The sequence below is a fragment of the Nilaparvata lugens genome, chromosome 12 (genome assembly GCF_014356525.2).
Source record: "Nilaparvata lugens isolate BPH chromosome 12, ASM1435652v1, whole genome shotgun sequence".
In the NCBI taxonomy this organism is placed as follows: Eukaryota; Metazoa; Arthropoda; class Insecta; order Hemiptera; family Delphacidae; genus Nilaparvata; species Nilaparvata lugens.
The window spans coordinates 5,909,008-5,932,917 of NC_052515.1; the positions used below are offsets into that span (position 1 = coordinate 5,909,008).

Sequence of the window (23,910 nt, forward strand, 5' to 3'; positions counted from 1 at the left end):
CTTCATCTGTGGCCAGAGCAATTGGTTTCACAATTCAAAAAATATAAATCTTCAGAAAGGAAGTGTAATTTTTGAACTGGTGCACAACGAAAAAATTAATTTTCCCAGAAACACATTTCAGGGTTAATATTGAGGGTTCCACACTTTATCAGCTGTATAATTTTCAGCAATTAACTGAGAAGCTGTCTGCATTGGTGGGTGCCTAGACTTGTGGCGGTTGGGGTGGGGTATCAGGTCCTGCGTAATTCGCAGTTTCTTAAGTTTAAGAGAGGGCTGGCTGCCCCCTAACTTCGCCCACCCAGATTTTGAATAAAGGCAGCTAATCAATCAATCAATTTCATAAAATTTGCAGTTCCAGTGTAAGGGACATTTTTGAACAGATTATTTATTTATCATATTGTGTGCAAATACTTAACATGAGGAAAGGCACAACAGGCCCATGCCCAAAACAGTCCCATTTCCAATTTATACTATACTGTCCAAATCAAAATGTTGGTTATGTCACTTTCACTTTTTAAATCTAGATTTAATTTTTCACTTATTAACCTAGATCCTAGAGTATTGTACACCAAATAATTTCGATGAAACTTAGAAAATGGATTTCATTGAAACAAACGGTATATTTCATGTTTCTTTGTCACTTGACATCATGTTCTAGTACAGCTCCCAGTTCTTAGGATTTTTTTTATCTATTTTCTTTTTTTTTGTTATTAGACACCTAATAAATAGATGAATTCCAAAAGGTGATCAAATATAGTGGCTTGGACATTTTAAGGAAATCGTAATTTATCAGAATCAGGATTACGCTTACACAGTTTTAGTTATAGTATGCGTAGTTTTCGATATCTTTCCAAGGATGAACTTGCTACTTTCGTTTTTTACTTTTGATTTTCAACCATCTCGTCTTCTTCATCAGAATCTATAGTGAAACTTATGCAATGCCATTTCTTCCGAGCATGTGCACAAGAATCGAATATCATGAAATCATGTGTGCATTGAAGCAAACGCACACAGCAACAGACGGAAGTATGCAGACAGACGGAGGAAAAATCCCTCCTCAGGTGTTCAAATTTTGCAACGCACACAAACGTCCATCTGTATGCTTATGTCTGCTCACGTCTGCGCACGCAGACGTTTGATTTTTTCACCGTCTGTCTGCATACATCTGTCTCTTTGTCTCTGTCTGTTTCTCTGCGTTCGCTACAGAGTTAAGAGTTGAAAATAAATTCCATGTAACTTTTCAACGAATATAAGTTCGAGTCTGGAGCAGAAAGTTTGATTTTCCTGAGGGAGAAAAAATAATTTTTCACAAAAATATTAAAGATATATTAAAAATAATTTCATCACAAAATTTATATTTTTGTAGGTATGCAATTCTGAAACGCCTCTAAACTATTGAAAACAAGTCTAAATCTTTAAAATTAATCTTAATCTCTAAATCGTCCATTTCTCTAATCTCCAACTATTGAAAACAACTCTAAATCTTTAATCTCTAACTCTTATCTTCAAAGTAAATCCATATACTTTGAAAAGAGACCTAGAAAAGACCAACACTCGAACGCAACCAATCTTAACCACTAGGGTCGATGAACCAAATAGCACTGAACAGCAGGAAGCCGAATGCTTTGAAAGATTCAGAAGCACTTGGCGATAACTTCCAGGGCACAAAGAACATCCGATGATAAAAATGATGTTCATGATGGTGATGATGATGATGCAAGTTTCATGACGTCACATTTTTATTAATCATTTCCGGACTCTGCAGTATGATTGGCGAACAACCGAAATAGCCCCACTCTTGTGAGTAGATACATCCAAACTGGAACTAAACTCTGCTCTTATTAGGCGTTTATTAACCGGAATGGAATGAAGTCAATGTCTTTATAATGAAGACGACAATTTTGATCCTGGTGCGATCTTTAAGTTTAATTGTGAACTTTACCAAACTATAGTAAACTGTTGAATAATGATTCAACTTTAAAAAGTGATGCAGAATGTAATATTGATAAACAATGGAGGAGTTCCACAACATCAAAATTTATGTCTATTTATGAGTTTTTCGACATCTACTGTTTAAGGAATTTCAGGTGTGCTAGGAAACAGTTCTTAGCTATTCAACAAATTTTATGATGTGAAGTTGTTCAATTGTAAAATATGCAATAGTGAGGTCCACGTTATAATGGCAGTGTGTGATTTGCAAGGTGTTGTCTATCGTTCAACAAAGCAGATGGCGCTATCTCTTTCACGCATTGCGATGTTGCCACATCGTTTTCAACAATGTAGAAATTCAACTAATTGACAAAATATTTAATTTCAATCATGAAAACTTATTTTCACATCTTAAAAAAATATATTTTCTTGACAAATGAATATGATTAACTATTTTCAACAATAATGAACAGTTAAATTCATCAGATATACCAGTATCAGCAGTTTGGTGGCAAATCTGAGATCTGGCAACCCTTTTTTCCTATCTTCCTACACTGACATTATAACGTGGACCCCAATTTATACTATACTGTCCAAATCAAAATGTTGGTTATGTCACTTTCACTTTTTAAATCTAGATTTAATTTTTCACTTATTAACCTAGATCCTAGAGTATTGTACACCAAATAATTTCGATGAAACTTAGAAAATGGATTTCATTGAAACAAACGGTATATTTCATGTTTCTTTGTCACTTAACATCATGTTCTAGTACAGCTCCCAGTTCTTAGGATTTTTTTTTATCTATTTTCTTTTTTTTTGTTATTAGACACCTAATAAATAGATGAATTCCAAAAGGTGATCAAATTTAGTGGCTTGGACATTTTAAGGAAATCGTAATTTATCAGAATCAGGATTACGCTTACACAGTTTTAGTTATAGTATGCGTAGTTTTCGATATCTTTCCAAGGATGAACTTGCTACTCTCGTTTCTCACTTTTGATTATCAACCATCTCGTCTTCTTCATCAGAATCTATAGTGAAACTCATGCAATGCCATTTCTTCCGAGCATGTGCACAAGAATCGAATATCATGAAATCATGTGTGCATTGAAGCAAACGCACACAGCAACAGACGGAAGTATGCAGACAGACGGAGGAAAAATCCCTCCTCAGGTGTTCAAATTTTGCAACGCACACAAACGTCCATCTGTATGCTTATGTCTGCTCACGTCTGCGAACGCAGACGTTTGATTTTTTCACCGTCTGTCTGCATACATCTGTCTCTTTGTCTCTGTCTGTTTCTCTGCGTTCGCTACAGAGTTAAGAGTTGAAAATAAATTCCATGTAACTTTTCAACGAATATAAGTTCGAGTCTGGAGCAGAAAGTTTGATTTTCCTGAGGGAGAAAAAATAATTTTTCACAAAAATATTAAAGATATATTAAAAATAATTTCATCACAAAATTTATATTTTTGTAGGTATGCAATTCAGAAACGCCTCTAAACTATTGAAAACAAGTCTAAATCTTTAAAATTAATCTTAATCTCTAAATCGTCCATTTCTCTAATCTCCAACTATTGAAAACAACTCTAAATCTTTAATCTCTAACTCTTATCTTCAAAGTAAATCCATATACTTTGAAAAGAGACCTAGAAAAGACCAACACTCGAACGCAACCAATCTTAACCACTAGGGTCGATGAACCAAATAGCACTGAACAGCAGGAAGCTGAATGCTTTGAAAGATTCAGAAGCACTTGGCGATAACTTCCAGGGCACAAAGAACATCCGATGATAAAAATGATGTTCATGATGGTGATGATGATGCAAGTTTCATGACGTCACATTTTTATTAATCATTTCCGGACTCTGTAGTATGATTGGCGAACAACCGAAATAGCCCCACTCTTGTGAGTAGATACTTCCAAACTGGAACTAAACTCTGCTCTTATTAGGCGTTTATTAACCGGAATGGAATGAAGTCAATGTCTTTATAATGAAGACGACAATTTTGATCCTGGTGCGATCTTTAAGTTTAATTGTGAACTTTACCAAACTATAGTAAACTGTTGAATAATGATTCAACTTTAAAAAGTGATGCAGAATGTAATATTGATAAACAATGGAGGAGTTCCACAACATCAAAATTTATGTCTATTTATGAGTTTTTTCGACATCTACTGTTTAAGGAATTTCAGGTCTCAGGTGTGCTAGGAAACAGTTCTTATATTCAACAAATTTTATGATGTGTAGTTCAATTATTGTAAAATATGCTATAGTGAGGTCCACGTTATAATGGCAGTATGTGATTTGCAATGGTGTTGCTATCCTTGTCTATCGTTCAACAAAGCAGATGGCGCTATCTCTTTCACGCATTGCGATGTTGCCACATCGTTTATCAACAATGTAGAAATTCAACTAATTGACAAAATATATTTAATTTCAATAATGAAAATTTATTTTTACATCTTTAAAATAATATTTTTTCTTGACAAATATAATATGATTAACTATTTTCAACAATAATGAACAGTCAAATCCATCAGATATACAAGTATCAGCTGTTTGGGTGGCAAGGCTGAGATCTGGCAACCCTTTTCTCCTATATTTCTACACTGCCATTATAACGTGGACCCCACTATATATTATTGTAAACTGTTGAATTCCTACTTTGAGAACTGTGATGTAAAATAAATAACAGTAATTAAACATTATGCTGACTATCATAGTGGTTGACAATATTATTTAGTGGCAGTCTCCTGTTTTATCAAATATTATGTTGTATTCATTCATTATGCTGGCTATTTTAAAAGTATAATGTCAAGCAGCTTGTCGGATCGACAGACATTCAGCTGAGGATAATAATAATATTCGTATGGCTTTTATTGGTGGGGAGTTCCTTATGGAAGTTCCACCTCGCCTGAATATATTATTTTGAGCCGTCAATGGGCCTTACGACTGTCATACTTCAACCGGGACCGACAATTTAACGTGCCCATCCGATAACACAGGAGTGACCTGTTCAAAAACGTTTGGCTCTGAGTGGGGTTTGAACCCGGGATTTCTAGGTTGCCACGCAAGCACTCTAAACACTAGACCACGGATCCCTCCACGCCTCCACAGCTGAGGATGATGCCCACATGAGCTCTAGTCTTGTGCATTAGTAAGATATGGAAGATTGGAAGATGAATTAAAAGTTTTATGTGACATTCTAAGGATTATTTTCCTACAATTTGTTTAAGAAACCAAGAATAGTGGATTATTTGCCAAGATTGAATGAAGTGTCTCATGCTTGGTGAAATAGGAAAAATATCATAACATTACTTATTTGATGATGTAGCCTATGTAGTGTTGTAGTATATAGTCTATCTATTTTTCCAATTAATTATGAGTTCTACAACGAAACACCTATGTTGATAATGAATTCTAATTCATTAGTCCAATAGTTGATGGAGCATCCCATTATTGTACTAAGATAAATCAACATCAACATTTGACGCACTTTTTCAGTTGAAGATGATGCCCACGTGATAGTTTCCTTTTCATTTTTACCCAATAGTGTGAGGATTAAACCTACTTTTTAATGAATTTTAGGTGTGTAAAGGTAGACGCACACAGATCGTCATCGGACGGACGGCACGCATCGGACGGATCGGACGATTAGATTTGATGCATTGTTTCCAATTGGAGTGCGCATACCTATACGGATGCGGATAGGTATGCGCACTCCAATTGAAAACAATGCAACGAATCTAATCATCCGATCCGTAAGATGCGTGCTGTCCGTCCGATGACGATCTGTTTGCGCCTACCTATAGGAAACAGTTTTTTGTGATTTTCAGGTTTTTTAGATTTTTAAGATATAATTTCGGTATTTTTAGGTGTCTTGCGAATCAAATTGAGGAGGTATTTTTGTTTCAGTATGGAGGTTCTTCCCGCAGCTCAGGCTGGTGTTGGCAGATTCCCGTTCCCACCAGAACTGCTATGGAAATATCGGATGTCATTCCCACCGCAAATGGACTTCAGAACCCAGCTGCCTCGAAAATTAGGTAAACTCATTTCTCCATCTCACTCAATATACCTGTAAATATGTATTTTTTCCTACAGTTACGTTGAAAAGTGGCCATTGCTGCACTGATTACAGAACGCAAAGAATCACTTTTCCGCTCTAGTGCGGGAAAAATTTTTCTGCACTCCAGATTTGCAACATGGCAACGCAAAATATTTAGTAGGTTATATGGAGCAACAGTGCAGCAAAATCAAAATGAAGTTGGTAACAGTGACTGCTGTGGCTGCTATAGTGAGCAGAGGTGCAACGAAGCACAACGCGCTAATTATTATTCATTATATATTATAACCAAGGACAACGAGGACTTTAGGATTTTAGGATTAAGATTTTTATCAATAATAAAATTACACAGAAAAAAATTTGATGGATTTCAGGCAATTTTACCCATAATTACCCACTTTTCATATTCAATGGTAACTGTAGGAAAAACTTAATGTGAAATACGTGCGCAAAGTTCGTTTGCTGCACTCAAGAAACCATTCCGCCCTCGCCTACGGCTCGGGCGTAAACGTTTCTTTCGATGCAGCAAACTGTCACTTTGCGCACTAGTTGCACAAATAACTATTTTCCTGGTTTTATACGGTAGTTTAGATACACATATCCATCTTTCTTTCAATTCCAATATTCGTCATGTAGGCCTACATACAGTACTGTTGATTTTAAAATTGTTCACACTATGAACAGAGATATTGTGGAAATCTTTATATTAAGTTGAAATGAATTATGGCTCAAACGTGGAAATAAGGTGGTTCAAATAAATTATGTGGGAATGACAATATCGTTCTCATTTCACCTTAATACTGTTGATTTTTTTATTTAAAGTAGCTGTTACTCAATAAGTGCTTTCTGCACGGTGAGTTCAAACGGAATACCAATTTAAACTGAATTAAATCTATGTTAAGTATTATTAATTATAATTGAATCCAAGTACGGCTGTTGCATCATTATTATTTTGAATAAAATTGAACCTGGGAATCTGATGCTCTCTGCACTCTCACCTTCTTACAGTTTTCTCATAATTTTACATTGTTTGAAAAATTAGATGACTATTATTTAAAAGTTATTAATACTCTAACCATAATAATAATTGTTCAAGACCTAATTCTTGAGGATAGCCTAGTGTGTTTATAAGAGAGCAATCCTAAGTATAGTCCAATCATAATACTTTTATTTTGAAAGGCAATCCAAATATTGTGTGGAATTTCTTAAAACTTCAAACTGTTGTTTTTCAAAAATGTGTAAGACTACTTCAATGTATTGTTATTTTCAATTTCAGCAGGAAATGATCCCAGACAATGGTCTAGAGAAAGTGTGGCTTCATTTCTACAATGGTGTCAATACGAGTTCGATCTCCCACAATTCAACATGGAGAAATTCCAAATGAATGGTAAGTCTTTGAAAATACTCAAATCAAATCAATCTATTCACAAAGAATATATATAAGCAGGAATCAATTATTATTATTGAAGTGAATGCTCCCCACAGTTAGTGTCTCCCCACCAGATCCTGGGTGTGGGGAATGAAATGAACTTCCATTTTTTTTTTATACTTTCCACATAATCAGTCAATAAAATACTAAATCAATTTTACAGGAAATCAACTTACAATCTAGATTGAAAATCGTTGTTTTCCTCAACAGAATAATGATTCATTACACTAAAACTCAATTAGTTCTTAGAAATCTTCCGTGATACAATGAAAATCTGCCTTGATAATCCTGGAAATAGCAATAAATTTTCATAAATCGATCCGCTTCACGTTGCGTTTTCGTTCTAATTTTTTCCTCTTTGTTCCGTTTGTTTTCTATCACTTCAATCGGTATATTTAAAATACTGACAGTCTTTAAATGTGCATTTGATTAATAGAACCCTGTTATCAGATATTTTATAAAATCTTTTCATAATGAAATAAAAACACATTTTTTTATTATTTATTTTCTATTTAGAACATTCTCCACACAAAATTTGAGCTCTTTGTTGTTAATGATTATTCCAATTCATTGACCGAGCGAAGTGAGGTCTAAGATTCAAGTCGACGGCTTGGCATTTCTCTCAATGTTTATATGTTGCGCATTTACGGCGAAACGCGGTAATAGATTTTCATGAAATTTGACAGGTATGTTCCTTTTTAAATTGCGCGTCGACGTATATACAAGGTTTTTGGAAATTTTGCATTTCAAGGATAATATAAAAAGGAGCCTCCTTCATACGCCAATATTAGAGTAAAAATCAGACTATAGAATATTTTTCATGAATCAGCTGTCTAGTGGACTATAATACTGTACTACCCGTTCAAAAACATCGAACATATTGAAAATGTATGTTTCCATCAACGTTGTAGACAGTTGCAGCCAGACCTGATAACAGCGCTCACACATTCCGGGACGACACGTCACGGTACGATAGGACAGAAAGCTCTATGTTTATTTAGGATTTTTTCTAGACTTTTTCAATTGATACACGCAGGTGATTCTATATTTTTGTTGAATTTTCAGGCAAAGCTCTATGCCTTCTGACCAAATCGGACCTGGCTGAACGTAGTCCCGGTTCGGGCGATGTTCTTCACAATGTCCTTCAGATGCTGATGCGCGACTCCAGTTGCACAGTAGATCCCCACGCTCAGCTAACTCCGCACTTTTCGCCGCACGCCGGATGGCCACCTCTGCTACAGGGTGGTCCCTTGCAGGGTGGTCCTCCCGCTCAACCGCCTGTTAGCTTTTCGGTCACCCTCAGTCCGGTTCCGCCCAAGGCACGCACTACGTCTGCGGTAAATGTGCCAAGGGTGACTCTAAGTCCGGCGCCGCCACCTACCAGTCCTTCGCAGCATGACAGCATTGGCCAGTATTGTGAGTAATAATATTCTAATATCGTATTTCATTTGGGCTAATTGATTTGTTAGTTAAAAAATAATTCCACAGTACCCTTTTTTGTGAAAACCTTTTATATAAAACACAATAAGAAGTAGTTTCGGCATTTCAGCCTTCAAGAAAAGCTTAAAAATGGATTGGAAATGCTGAAACTAGCTGTTTTTGAGTTATATTTTTAAAAAATCAAAAACTTGGAACTTGGGTACTATGAAATTATTTTTCACTGTCAATATTGTAATAATTGAACAAAATCAAGATGAACAGTAGTGCAGTATATTATGCATCAGTTGTATTATAAATATCTTGAAAGCTTTTCAAGTTGCGCCCTGCTAGTGTTTTTTTTTCGTTTCTTTGTGAAGCAACGATTGAATTATAAAAGTGTGAGTGATAAAACCGGGTGATCAAAGTGTCTCCGCAATTGCTGCGTTCTGTGTTAGCTGCATATTGTGTAGACTAGTTACTCATTTTTACTCCTCCTCTACTGTAATAATTAAATCCCTGTTATTGTTGTAAATACTCGTCTTTGAGTGTCTTTGTATAATTTTCACTGCGGAGGGTCTTTTTGATCACTCTGTATTTCACTAATTCAAAAAAATTAAGATGAAAAGTAGTTTATAGTATGGAAACCAGATTTTGTGGTGTCCGGCTGGTGTCTTTTTTCTTAGTCTCTTGCTGAAGTATATGTAACGGTTGTATCATAAAGGTCTTCAATCAATCAATAATTTTATTCAATTCAACACAATATACATAAAAGAAGTCAAAATACAAAAAAAATCATAATAAAAAATAAATTTATAATAAAATACAAAAACAGGCTTCATTATGGGGTGTGCTAAAAAGAAAGAAAGCTTAATTTGTGCCCGGGTAGTGTATTTTTTCGTCTCTTGCTGAATGACTTGTTGAGCCAATCCATCGATAGCCTAAATTTCGAATTCTGTCTCAGTCTTTCAAAAATGTTAGTCGGAGTTTTCACAAGCCACATAATACATAGTCAAATCAACTAAACTGTCTCAGAAATTCACATTTATTTCTATTTATTGCTGTCTTAAATTCAAGTAGAATAGAACAAAAAAATTATTCACTATATCATAGTCCTAATTTGCTGTTACAAATCCAGAATTATTTTCAATCCAATATCCAAATTCTGGTAACGAGATCCATGTATATGTTATGTATTTGTTGATCAATAAAATCTATTTTATTCTATTTTTGCCACAGTTCTTTATGTAGTATATTTGATTGATGTTATTGTTTTACATGTATACATTTGTATTGTATCTTGTGTGTGTAGATGAATAATCAATTGAATCCAATTTCATTAGATTTTTAATTAATTTTTTCAATTATTTAGCAGGCCTGCGCACCAACGACCGTGAGACACAGTGCCGATCGCCGCACAGCCCCTGCTCCCCCTCGGCCACCCACCTGTGCCCTCCCGCCTCGTCGCCCAGTCGCAAGGCGGCCGAGCCGCAGCTGTCGCCTGCCGCAGCCGCAAACGCAGCCGCAACCGCAATGCACAGCAGCTGCAGCAATACGCCGCCGCACTCGCCCAACAACAAAGTCGGCCACTTCACTGCCGCTGAGTCGGTGTCGCCGGCGCCCGAGACCAATTCTAGTAAGATCGGTATCTTTTCACATCAAATATCCTCTCATTCTAGAATTATTTTTATTAGTTTATAACTTACACCAGTTTCTTCATAATGATGGTCTATAAAGCACAAGAGTTAGATGTAGGTACAACGACAAAGTCGGTCACTTCACAGCCACTGAGACGGCGCCCGAGACCAAGATCAGAATTTTTCACATCAAATCTCCTCTCATTTCAGAATTATTTTTAGTAGTTTACACAACATTTTCATAATGAGGGTTCTTTAAAGCAAGAGTTAGGTGTACAAGCGAGCAAGCATGTGTCTTAACATTTCACAAGTGCTGTATAGACCAAATAAAACTGTTGTATATTATTATAGTTGTATGTTGTATTATTATTCACGTTATGGTACTCCTCCATAATGAATAAACGCAAAGAGATGTTGTCAACCACTATTCAATTGTTAACTATTTTAACATTACAGAACCAGGTCTCATGACCTAACCAATCACATTCTCAGCTGTGTTGTTTATTAATGTCCTAATAGATTATTAATATGGTAGAAGATACTATTAAAAATGTTCAAAAGTTGAAAGTTGCATATTGGTTGAGAACATTGCTTCCCGTTTATTCTTTATGGGTTATTTTATTGTTATTAATTTAAAATTCGATGATACATCATTTTCAAGTCAAATTTATTACAAATACTGTTGCTGGTAAGATGTTGTGATATCCATCCATAATAAAAACACAGGGATGTTGTCATAAATGTCCAATTTATTTATGAATTTCAACACATAAAAACACCTGGAAAACAGTTACAATATAAAAAACAATTTGCTAAATGGTGTGGTGCGCTGGGAAGAAAGAAGTAAGCCTAGGAAAATCCCTTGTTAATTATGATTTTCCATTCAGAAACAGAATGAGGGGGAAGGGAATGAAAATTGAGGACGTAGGATTATTTCCATGTTGATAATAAATTCAGATTTGTAGCTTACATTCACATTTTAAATACTGTAGCCTAGTGGTTCCATACCCTATGTTAATTTAAGAAATAATTAATAATAATTATAAATAATTCATCGAATGCCTGTGAATACTGAAAGAAAAAGTTGAGATGACATCATCTTTATTCAAATTTTACTTTTGGGTCACCTGAAAGCTGTCTCACTTTGTCTATGAAAATAACTCCATCAAACTGTGAATGCATCTCTTTTGTAGTCAGCTCTTCAGTTGTCTCTTGAATGATTTCTACCGTTAGTGCGTTTAAGATCCTTCGACTCATGTGCTCGGCTTAGCTTCAAAAAAATTTGATGGATGAGATTAGAGTCTCAGCATATACCTTGCCCGTGTGTTGTACCTATACAGTACAGTAGCGCCTGTAGTCCACTCGTCTTTGCGGCAAATCCATACAATTAAGGATATACAGACATGTATGTCAACGGCAGGATCTTAGCTTCCGTGAATAGTTCTCTGCCTCCCATGCATAATTAATTATGTACTCTTGTGCATCATACCATTGATATGAATAAATTCAAATCAATAGGAAGGAAAAAGAGAAGACATGTTGAAAAACTATACTCATTGTATGTGATCAATATCAATAGATTGATATTCATTGATTTTACATTTTCATAATACACAAATCATCATATACTTCATAGAAAAGAACTAACAGGCCTAGCCCAAAACTGTTCCCTTTCCGAATTTTGATAAGAGTATCCAAATGTCCAAAAAGTAGGTTATGTTGTGTTGTGTATTCTTGAAAGAATAAGAACTCTCAGTAGAATTATTTTAATTATCTTTATTGAACACTTTAGATTGTTAAATCGAATACAATACAGAATATATGATATCTGAAGAAGTAGAACAGGTGAACAGCCCTAATGAATCTGTCTGTGTTTGTGTTTCAATGCCTGTCTAATCTTTTGAATGTTGTACCTAATGTAGGAATGTACAATAGATAATAGTTTAGATTATAATGCAAATGTTTTTGTAATTGTATGTATATAATGTTACAATAATCATATCATATTCATGTATAATAAATGTTGTTGATATTAAATTTATGTTGGCTACTCTGTAGAGGCGGTAGTTCAAATATATATAACATGTTGTTTCACTTGAACAAATCATTATTAAAACTAATAGATACATTGTAATCATCATATCAATATTTTGTTTGTGACTTGTGTCAATATTGTATTTCTGTCAATGAATGACATTATTAATAATAATAATAATAATAATAAATTTTATTGCCAAAAACAATGCATACAAAATAATACTTAATCATCTAGAGCATAAACTAATAATAATAAAAATAATACAATTATGAATATTATATACATTTAATTGTCTTGACAATAAATACTCTCATGCAAGGGAAGCTTCCCTGTACGCATGGAGGAGTTGCTGCAGACCCTAGAAACTCTCTTATAGTAAAAAAAATCATTCTATTTATTGAATTCCTTACATAATGTATCCAGTAATTATAACTAGGAAATGAAAAACAAGGCATTGATAAACAAAAATAAAAGTCATACAACAAATAAAGAATAAGATGAAAGCTAACAAAGAGAAAATAGTAATTAAAATAACTTTTAGAATTTGAGAAATGTGATCTCTCACTGAACAACAAAAAACATAGCTTCGACCGCCTCCGGAAGAAGACCGAATAGCCACTCTCTGATCAATCTACTGTACAAGGGGTATGATTGACAAGATCTTACATTGTCAGGCAAATTATTGAAGAATTTTGGACCTAAGAACAAGAAAGATTTTTGGAACATGGTGGATCTTGGTCTTGGCAATTGAGCTCTATTACCATGTCGCGATGAAGATCGAATAGTATCCACAATTGCGCCAGCATTGCCACTCCTATTAAAGAACATCTGCAAAACTCTAAAAACGTACATATATCTAAGTGGCAGAATATTTAAATTTAAAAAGAGAGGAAAGGATTCATGCAATCTTGTTTTCTTCATCATTATTCTTACAAAAGACTTCTGTAATCCAGATAGCGGCTTCACATGAGTATGATAAGTACTACCCCAACAAGTAATAGCATAGTTTAATCTGGAGTGCACAAATGCAAAATAAATCTGCCTCATGACACTCAATGGACACAGAGATCTCAAAAAATAGAATTTGCGCATGAACATGTATAAATAGTTTTTGAGAGATAGGATGTGCTGCTTAAAACTGAGCTTTTCATCGACCATTAAACCTAAATATCTTACAACATCCGTTTGTGGAAAACTGCTACAAGGACAATCATTTAGCCACCCCTGACAATCAATTGAATGATATTTAATGGGAGTGAGCATTTGAAAACCTTGAGACAGTGAAAAATTAACAATTACAGACTTTTCAATATTCAGACTTAGCCTATTACACGTGAACCACAATGACAGCATTTTAACATCGTAAGTAACACTCTCCATCAGCAATTGAGTTGTTTTCTCACCGTAGGTTAGGGCCGTATCATCCGCAAAAGCTGTAAACTCTCCTTTGAATGATGAAGAGTACAGATCATTAATGAAGATAAGAAACAATATTGGCCCAAGGACCGAACCTTGTGGTACTCCACTATTAATTTTCCTCAGTGAACTTTTTTGACCATTGAGGAAAACATATTGATGCCTTTCTTCCAGATACGATGCAAACCACTTATGTACCAGTCCTCTTATTCCAACCCTTTCCATCTTCCTGAGGAGAATATCATGATTAACCGTGTCAAATGCCTTTCTTATATCAAGAAAGACACCTGTGACTCGGTTTTTATCATTAGAGTTCAAACTATTCTGAACCAGCATCATGAACCTCCGAAGGGCCATCTCAGTGCTCAGACCTTCCCTAAAACCAAATTGGACATCAGAAATCACATTCAGCTTATCCATGAAATTAATCAATCTAAATTTTACAATTTTTTCAAACACCTTTGAAAAAACTGACAACAAAGATATTGGTCGGTAATTGCCAATCGTAGCAGCTTGTCCCTTCTTGAAGATGGGAACAACTCTAGCGATTTTCATATTTTGTGGAAAAATGCCCTCTGCGAATGATTTGTTGAAAATGTAAGCCAGCACAGGAGAAATAACATGTGAAATTGTCTTGACCAGAGCTGTAGAAATACCATCATCACCTGTCGCTGTACCTCCTTTCAGTCTTGAGATAAATAATTCTACTTCTTCACAAGATACTGGAGACCAAAAGAAAGAATTTGAAACGTGATTTGCATTAAAAACTCTATCATATGCTTCCTTTTGGTCTATACTGGGAGCAATAAGGGAAGTCGACAATGAATTAGGCACATTAACAAAATACTCATTGAATTGTTCAGCAATAACTTTTGGGTCGTCAACAGTTTTACCATTAATCTGGAGACTCTTTACACAATTTTTCGCCTTATTATTTCCAGATAAAGAGTTAATGACCCTCCACTGAGCTCTGGAATTATCCTTGACCTTCTCAAACAGCCTACTGTAGTATCTTTCCTTTGTTTCCTTAATCCAAAGATCAATTTTGCGCTTGAAATTATTATATTGAAGCCGAAGTCGAGCATCGTCAGGCGACCTTGATACTTTTCTCCTTAGCTTATCTCTATTCAATATTGCCAGACATAGCCCATCCGTCATCCAAGGTTTCAGTTTCTTCAAGCGGCGATCACTAGGACGAGCAAGAGTTACTTTACTCTCAGCAATTGAATCATTCAGTATTTTAATAAAAGAGTCAAATGATTTATTACAACAATCAGCCGAGTACACGGACGACCACGATTCCCCAGTAAGGATATTTAACAATATATTGTAATCAACAATTACTCTCTCATCACTGACATTGTGGGTAGTATGCTCATAAGTGCATGCCAATAAACAACCAATGCTTCGATGGTCAGTTATTTGAGGATCAATTACAAAGGCCTCATTCATAAGTGGCTTATTACTTCTGAATAATAAGTGATCAATACAACTGGAAGTGGTGTCTGTCACTCTCGTATTTAAGTTAATCATATTCTCAAAACCGTTGCCACTAAAAATACTCTTATATCTATCAACTATCTCATTATCCAAGTTCAAATCAATATTGAAATCACCTACGCATATTGCGGTACGATTAGTACCTATTCCAGCTATTACGCTCGAAAAACTATTGAGGAAGTCAGCAACAGGTTGACTATGCCACCTGTAGATAGCCAGAATAGTACAGTAAACAGACTCTCCCAACAGCAAGTCGAACATTAAAGAGTCAGCTCCTTCGATAAGAACATTTGTTTGTTTACAAGTGAGAGGCTTATCTTTAGAATAGAAGACAACGATGCCACCAGCCCGTGTGCGGCCGGCCACCGATAACGATTGATAGCCATCCAACTGATAAAGACTATCATCGCCCTCCTTTAACCAAGCTTCAGTCAGAACTATCACATCGGGCTTAGTATACAACGTGCTTACAAATGATATGAACGAATCAAAATTCCTACTGATACTCCTAATATTCTGGTGCATTATAAAGAGTGATCCACTATGACACATAGCATTGTTGAATGCCAACGCATCAGAATAAAAACTAGTAATTATATCATCCATTTAGATTAAAATAATTAAGGGTATAGCTTGATAAACTTGAAAACATATGCAATTAAAATGGATGCTCTCCTGTGAAATGTGAAATGTAGACGCAAAAGAAGAGGTGACCCTCAAATCATTATAGTAGCAATGTAGTGAATCGAACGATAAGGATAAAATTGTCGAAATAGCAATGGATAAAGGAAGCAGACAGATAGAACACTTATATCATTTATCGGCATTAGACTAAACAGAAATAAAATAATGATTTTCAAATCAATGATTTTTAGTAAGCTCATAATAATATATTGAAAGTTAATATTTTCCTTGGTATTGGATATAGTCCTGTGAATAGTGAAAGATTTTGAACTATACATTTGCACTGACCTTAGAATTGTCAACATCATGAATCGTAAATGAGCTTTGAGATAGTAGCATATCTAATTGTCCACTTGATTTGAGTTCGATCACTGGGCTTTTTTCCTGCTTCCTTATTAGAATTTTACAGTCTCTCACCCAAAGAAATTTAAAACGGTGTTCCTTGTGCGCTGATCTAGCCAATGAGAAAAGTTTCCTTCTTGACGGCGACAAACACTCATTGATGTAGATAGGTTGATCAGTATTACAGCCGATATGCCTGGTCGAAAAATCGCGCTTCACTCGCCTCTTCTGTAGGAGCGTGTTTTTGTCGGTTCTCCTAATGAACTTGACGACAACCGGAGCAGGCCCCTCCGGTCCAGCGCGACCCAGGCGATGACACACGTCGATGGCATCCTCCCCGATCTGGCAGCCGAGAGCACTCGATATGTTGTAGACCATCGAGTTCAGGTCTTCGTTGGGTTGCTGAGGCAGGCCTCGTATTTCGACCATGTTAATTCTCGAGTATTGTTCTAGATCCTCTACACGTTCTTTCAATGCAGCATTTTCCCGTTCCAACTTCACAACTTTCTTAGTTAACTCCTCTATAGTTTTTAGACAAGTTTCAAACTTCTCGTTCCGCTCCTCTTGCTTCACATTTAGCTCGGTGATTCCCTCATGGCAGGCCTCCATAGACTTCCCGAGGTCCAACTCCATCCTCTTTTGATCCTCCTTCATGACGTTCAGCATAGCGACTACGTCAGCAATCGTCAATGATGAACCACTTGAGACCGGTGTTTCAGTCGACATACTCTTCCTGCGTTCCAAGCTGCAATCGCTGCAGCGCCATATTTGATTATTTTCTGTCATAAACTTGACGTCATTAATTTTAAGTCCGGCACAAGCCCCATGTACCAGGGACGAACATACTCCACAAGCAATTTTATCATTATTACCGCTTCGCACTGATTTAAAGCAAATTTTACACGACATATTATACGGTTTAAAATGTAAGCAGAGAAGTAATATAAATCAACCCGAATTCACCGGTAGAAAACGAACTCACAGATATCACAATCGCTAACCAAGATAACGGAGCAGCACGAAAACGAAAAACGATGCTCTCTTCACAAAGTCTTGTCAACAACATTATTAAAATCAATCAATCAATAATTTTATTCAAATCAACACAATATACATGAAATAAATCAAAAAACAAAATATCACAATCAAAAATAAATTTCTAATAAAATACAAAAACAGGCTTCATGGTGGGGTGTGCTGAAAAGAAAGAAAGGAGGAAAAATAGCTAGCCAACTATGGTTTCCCATGTAATAGGCAGGTGAAATATGAAATATCTTATCAATTTCATTTGTGTATTCAAGGAAAAACGTGCTATTTCATGCTTATATTTGTAATTGTAGACGGAAGATTACTGTGGGACTTCCTTCAGCAGCTGTTGAACGACTCCCAGCAGCGTTACACGGCCTACATCGCCTGGAAGAATCAGGAATCGGGCGTTTTCAAGATCGTCGATCCTCCAGGCTTGGCCAAACTGTGGGGTATCCAGAAGAACCATCTGTCCATGAACTACGATAAGATGTCGCGCGCACTCCGCTACTACTACCGTGTCAACATTCTCCGCAAAGTGCAGGGCGAACGGCATTGCTATCAGTAAGTAGCCTATTGAACATCTCCATCTTAACTTCGAATATCTGATCAGCGTATTTATCTATTTATCCTGATTTGATTTGATTTTTTATTTCCATTTTTACAATCACAACATCAAATAAATGATTGGGAGAAAATCAACAGGATAAACCCAAAACTGTTTCTTTCTCTAATTTTGATAGAAAAAATACTATTTAGTCTAAACGTATTTTATAGATTGAATAAAATTGAAGATACAAGAATTATTGAAAAATATGCACTCTTCTCTATAGGGCTACTACAATATTGGTAGAATGAGATAAAAATGTTGAAGTACGCTTTTTATATGTTTGATTAATATTTGAGAATTTCAGGTACTAGAGAATTTTCAATTGAAAATTGGTGCTCCTGCACCAAATCAAAAATCAATTATTCCTTTATTCATAATTGTAGCAGGCCTACAATTGATAGAATGAAATAAAAGTTTTCAAGTAGCCTATCCTTTTAAAATGTTTTATCAATATTTGAGAATTTCAGGTAGGCTTACTTGAGAATTTCCAATTCTAGAATTGGAATAATAGAATTTATTGAGGAAATATCGATTGCTCTTATTATTCAATAAAATTTTTTCAAGAAGATCTGATGTAAACTGTAGACGTGATATGGTCCAAAAGAATGCATGACTTGTCTTTTTTTACAGTGGTCCAATGGGACATCTAATCAATACGTCTGCAATACAATGCAACGTCACGACTGCTACCGCGCACTCTTATGATCAAAGAATATTATCTGTGTTTATCAGTCTTTTATATATTTATTCATTTATACATGTCATTTATTATTATAAAATAACGTGGACAATTGTCATACAGTTAAATACACAGACGTAATGCAAACAGTATGCATTAATAATTTATAACCATGCAACATTTAACATTCATATTATATTCCTGTAAGAGCAAAAATAACAAAAATATAGAAAGAAGAAAATACAATATCTTGTGAATAGTTTCAATGAAGGTAGGTCTAGCCTACTGAATCATACTGCGGATTTCTAGAGAGCTCATTCAACTCTTCACTCATGCACATGTAACAGAAGATGCAACCATTTTTTCCCGCATTCTTTACGCTACCCAAGCGAACTATGACGTCTTGTAGTTTTAATCAAGGTTGCTCTAGCCTTCTCAATCTTACTGTGACTTTTTAGACAGCTCATTCATACACAGTTAATAGAATTTGCAACCATTTTTTTCCGCAGATCTTTACACAACCCAAGCGAACTATGATGTCTTGTAGTTTTAATCAAGGTTGTTCTAGCCTTCTCAATCTTTCTGTGAATTTTTAGGGAGCTCATTCATGCACAGTTAATAGAAGTTGCAATTATTTTTCCTCGCAGATTTCTACGCAACCCAAGCGAACTGAGAAGCATAAAGAACATGTCGCTCCTGCGGCAACAGGCTGCACAACAGACGACGCAGGCGGCATCGCAGTACGTCAAAAGTGAGCCGCAGTACGTCAAGAGTGAGTTTCTGAAAAGTGAACCCCAAGACTCAGCCATAGATCACGAACAAGAAGAGGAAGACATGCAACCGACCGATCTGAGTGTATCCTCATCGTCGTCATCTTGGTCGCAGGAAAATTGCAAATCGGAACCAGTCGAAAACAACAACAACACTTTAAACAACAACAACAATGCAACAATCAACGGACAGGACATGAAACTACAGCTGAACATGTGGACACACGAAAATGGCAAAATGAAAATCAATTCTCCCACTTCGAGATTGAACGTACATGCTATCAAGGCTGAGGATAGCTCGTAGTCTAGGTTAATACATCTACGGTTAATAAATCTACGGTTAATACATCTACGGTTAATACATCTACGGTTAATAAATCTACGGTTAATACATCTACGGTTAACAGATCTAAAGATCAAGTCTATAGTGAGATTCACATCGAACTTTCAGCATTCCTTGTAAATAGCCCCAATGCTTTCTATTCAACCAATGCTGAACGTTTTAAATGTATCACACTATGGCTCACCGTGGCTATATACACTCGCTGTGAATACAGTAACTATATAACCAGTGGTTACAGTAACTAGTGGTTATATAGTTGTGAACTGTAATAAAAGATTATTCTTGTTTGTTTTGTGATAAAAATCGCGTTCTGATTTTGAGAGATGTGAAAATCATGAATCACTTTTTCAAAAGTGTGAAGTGGATTTGTTTGAAGACGTGATTGTAAGTAGTGTGAAGATTATTTATCACATTCCTGTAGAAGTGTGAATAAGAAGTATTTGAAGATATATACTTTGAAATATGCTATTGTGTTTATAATTATCACTGATGAAATTTATTTGTGAATAATCAACGAGATGTGTTTAAGAAACATACTTTGAAAGATTTGGAATGTGTATGAAGTTACATTACAGATTAGGTATTAACCCACACATTTTTATGAATGTCGAAACTTGAGGATACATTTTTTAAAGACTGTAAATGCTAGATGATTTATTAAAAAATAAAACAAGTTTTTTTGAAGAGTTTAAATTTGATGTTTTCAAAGAACTATAATTTAAATGATGTAAAATGTGTATGAATTGTGTAATTACTGGTCAAACTCATATGCAATGAAACGTTGAAAACAATATTCATTTCAAGAAGCGATGTCTTGAAAAGGTTGAAAAAAACTTGCTTTCAACATACATGATACATAGATCTTAATGTACAATAAACTAAACCATTGTATCGATTAATTATCTAGTATTATAGTATATTATGGTCATTCGACTTGAAACCTCGTATGTGAATGTTTGAGTGTTTATACGCATTTCTTAGTTAACTTATATCTGAATCAACTCTTCCATTCCAATAGCACATTCCATTTTAGCTTGAAATAAAACTGAATTGAGGTAAAAAGCTATATTGCAATTGTCTCTACTATCCACTTATGAAATCTACCTGTTTCATAACAAATTCTTAATTATTTACATTTATTTCTATTAATTTAAAATCTTTGGTAGAAAGAGTTTCTTAGCCACTCAATTGTAAGCTTGTTTGTGATTGAAAAGTGTGATTATGCTGTTGCTAGATCTTTTTTATAGTTTATATATTTGTTAATGATGTGTTTCCATTATAATGCAATTATGAGAATTCAATCATATTGGAATTATTCTTTAGTTATCGGAGTTACCGTTTTTGAAATATCATTTATATCTTTATTGTAGTCTGTATTATTCAACGAATTTTTATTATGTATTAGTAGATGTTAGACTTGCTATGTATATTTTTTCTCGTGGCGATAATATGAGATAGTATGAGTTGCAATGAATCGGACTATGTGTGAGGGGAATTATCCTACAATGAAGAGATTGGAGTATTATTATATTGAGTATTAAAATACTGTACCAAGTAATTATTATAATAATTTTTCCTACAGTTACGTTGAAAAGTGGCCATTGCTGCACTGATTACAGAACGCAAAGAATCACTTTTCCGCTCTAGTGCGGGAAAAATTTTTCTGCACTCCAGATTTGCAACATGGCAACGCAAAATACTTAGTAGGTTATATGGAGCAACAGTGCAGCAAAATCAAAATGAAGTTGGTAACAGTGACTGCTGTGGCTGCTATAGTGAGCAGAGGTGCAACGAAGCACAACGCGCTAATTATTAGTATTATATATTATAACGAGGACAGCAACAGCACAGTGCCACCACAGCACACACCACACAGCCGCCTCGCCATTCAAACACTACTAAGTTATTTGATGGATTTCAGGCAATTTTACCCATAATTACCCACTTTTCATATTCAATGGTAACTGTAGGAAAAACTTAATGTGAAATACGTGCGCAAAGTTCCTCTGCTGCACTCAAGAAACCATTCCGCCCTCGCCTACGGCTCGGGCGTAAACGTTTCTTTCGGTGCAGCAAACTGTCACTTTGCGCACTAGTTGCACAAATAACTATTCTAAAATTCGATTTCTTTCCAATACTATTTTTCCTGTTTGGAAAATCTCATGCTACTTTAATGAAAGTTTCAACTTTCTGTTTCATTTCTATTATAAAATCTCTCTCACTGACAATATTCTAGACAAAATATTCTAATCAATTATGTAACATTATACAAGTTGAGACTCACACAACAATTGACACTCTGACTGCTGTATTCTTGATGTATTTTATCTTATGAATAAATATGTAGTTCACCTAAAATACCAATTCAAATGGAATTGATGTTTTTATCCTGATATACCAATTCATTATAAGATCTTTCCTCTCAAATAAACTAAAAACAGTGTAAAATTATCTCCTCGGTCCATCTCGTGCCATTTCTGACCTTTGTGAATTCTTTTGAACCTAAACATTGAAATGGCATGAGCGGATATTTCTCGTACCTAGCCATCTAGGGTTTAATTTAAAAGAAACTGTTGTTCATCATTTTAATGTCAATTTTGAATAGATCATCGTATTCTATTCAGAGTTTACAGAGGATGAAAGTTCTTCAAAATTCAACATTCCAATCAAAGATTGAAAAGGGGTGAGTTTTGAAATTTATGTTATTTTTCATTGCTCTTTATCAAAGCTTCTCTAGTTTGTTTAATGTTTTACTAAAAATATATCAGTTTATTGGAAATTATTTCAATTTTTTAATTCACGAAATAATCAGTGAACTTGTTTTCTTGAAGCTGTACAACAGTTCCCCAAATTACTTCATGAAACCTGTTTAGAATCTTACCTATATAAAATTCTAAAAATCTAAAATTATAATTTTAAAATCAAATCACTTATTAGTTAAGCACCTAACATTCCATTCATTGTAATATAATATGTTATTCACGTCTATTACCCTTTAAATAGTGATAATAAAAATACTCCTTCTTTTGATTTATTGTGTTCAGATTTATTACAATGAATTTTGTTTATAACCTACAAATATGCTCAAACATTTTTGCAATAATAATTATTATTGATACTATAGTTCTTTATTAGTCGATATAGGCTACATGTATAAATCTATATGTTAGTATATTCTCTTCATTGTTCTATTGAGTTGCGATTGTTTCATGCTGTGAACTTCTATAAAAATATTTCATCCAACGAATTCTATTAAATATCCTAATTACGATCTCCACTTGATGTAATTTTGTGTAAATGAATTTTTATTAACACTGAAAATTGATTTCTGTTACGTATGAATGTGGAATAAAAAGTTAGAGATTATATTTTGAAAATTGTTTGTTGTACCTTATTTCAATTCTCCAATTTCTAAGATTATTGGTTAGAAATTTTCCAAACATTTAATTATTGTACAAGCAGTGTTAGTTGATATTGCATCATCATCATCATCATCAACATAATTATGATTGATTATAATCAATTATTGATTGTCGATTGTTGTAAGTTGTTTGAATCGATTCTGAGTGAACTGATCGTGTTTAGGTACAACGTCCAAAGTTTTAAAGATCAATTTTATTTTTAAAAGTTATAAATTGATAATAATAGCAGATTTTAGTAGTAATCCTTCTGGAGAAAGTACGCCCAATATCTAAGATTAGTATAATAAATGATAGTATAATAGATCTACTAGACTATTTCAAGGCGTAAAAGTTGGTAGATGAGTCTAGTAAACAATTCGACCAACGGAGCTGAAACTAAAATTCAATTAATTTTATTGCAGTAAACGGAGAAGTGACAGAGGATGATCGTAGATTGGTTACAACCAAGATAATAGAATACTTGGAAAAAACAATACTGAAGATAAGAGATCCCAATGTAGATAGATAGATCTATCCATATAACTTGGACACTTGGAGACTATAGTTTTGTGTTATTCTGTTTAGGGTATTTATTTATCTATCATGAAAAAAGTAGAAG

The 23,910-nt window shown here is 34.7% G+C and overlaps 1 protein-coding gene across 6 annotated transcripts in view; it reads left to right on the forward strand.

The window, feature by feature from the left end:
• LOC111049514 (ets DNA-binding protein pokkuri) overlaps positions 1-23,267 on the forward strand; it is a 69,116-nt gene extending 45,849 nt beyond the window's left edge. The window contains exons 2-8 of one of the 6 annotated variants that reach the window (XR_005572609.1): positions 5,853-5,980; positions 7,277-7,387; positions 8,495-8,845; positions 10,218-10,481; positions 17,803-18,052; positions 19,425-19,909; positions 19,940-23,267. Coding sequence is in view for 5 of the 6 variants with exons in the window: in XM_039438799.1 (XP_039294733.1) it covers positions 5,854-5,980; positions 7,277-7,387; positions 8,495-8,845; positions 10,218-10,481; positions 17,803-18,052; positions 19,425-19,851 (1,530 nt within the window). In the remaining variant the exon portion in view is untranslated. Of the gene's footprint in view, positions 1-5,852; positions 5,981-7,276; positions 7,388-8,494; positions 8,846-10,217; positions 10,482-17,802; positions 18,053-19,424 lie in introns of all 6 variants that reach the window. The other 5 variants (XM_039438799.1, XM_039438800.1, XM_039438803.1 and 2 more) reach the window with 5 other exon arrangements.
• The last annotated feature ends 643 nt before the right edge of the window (positions 23,268-23,910 follow it).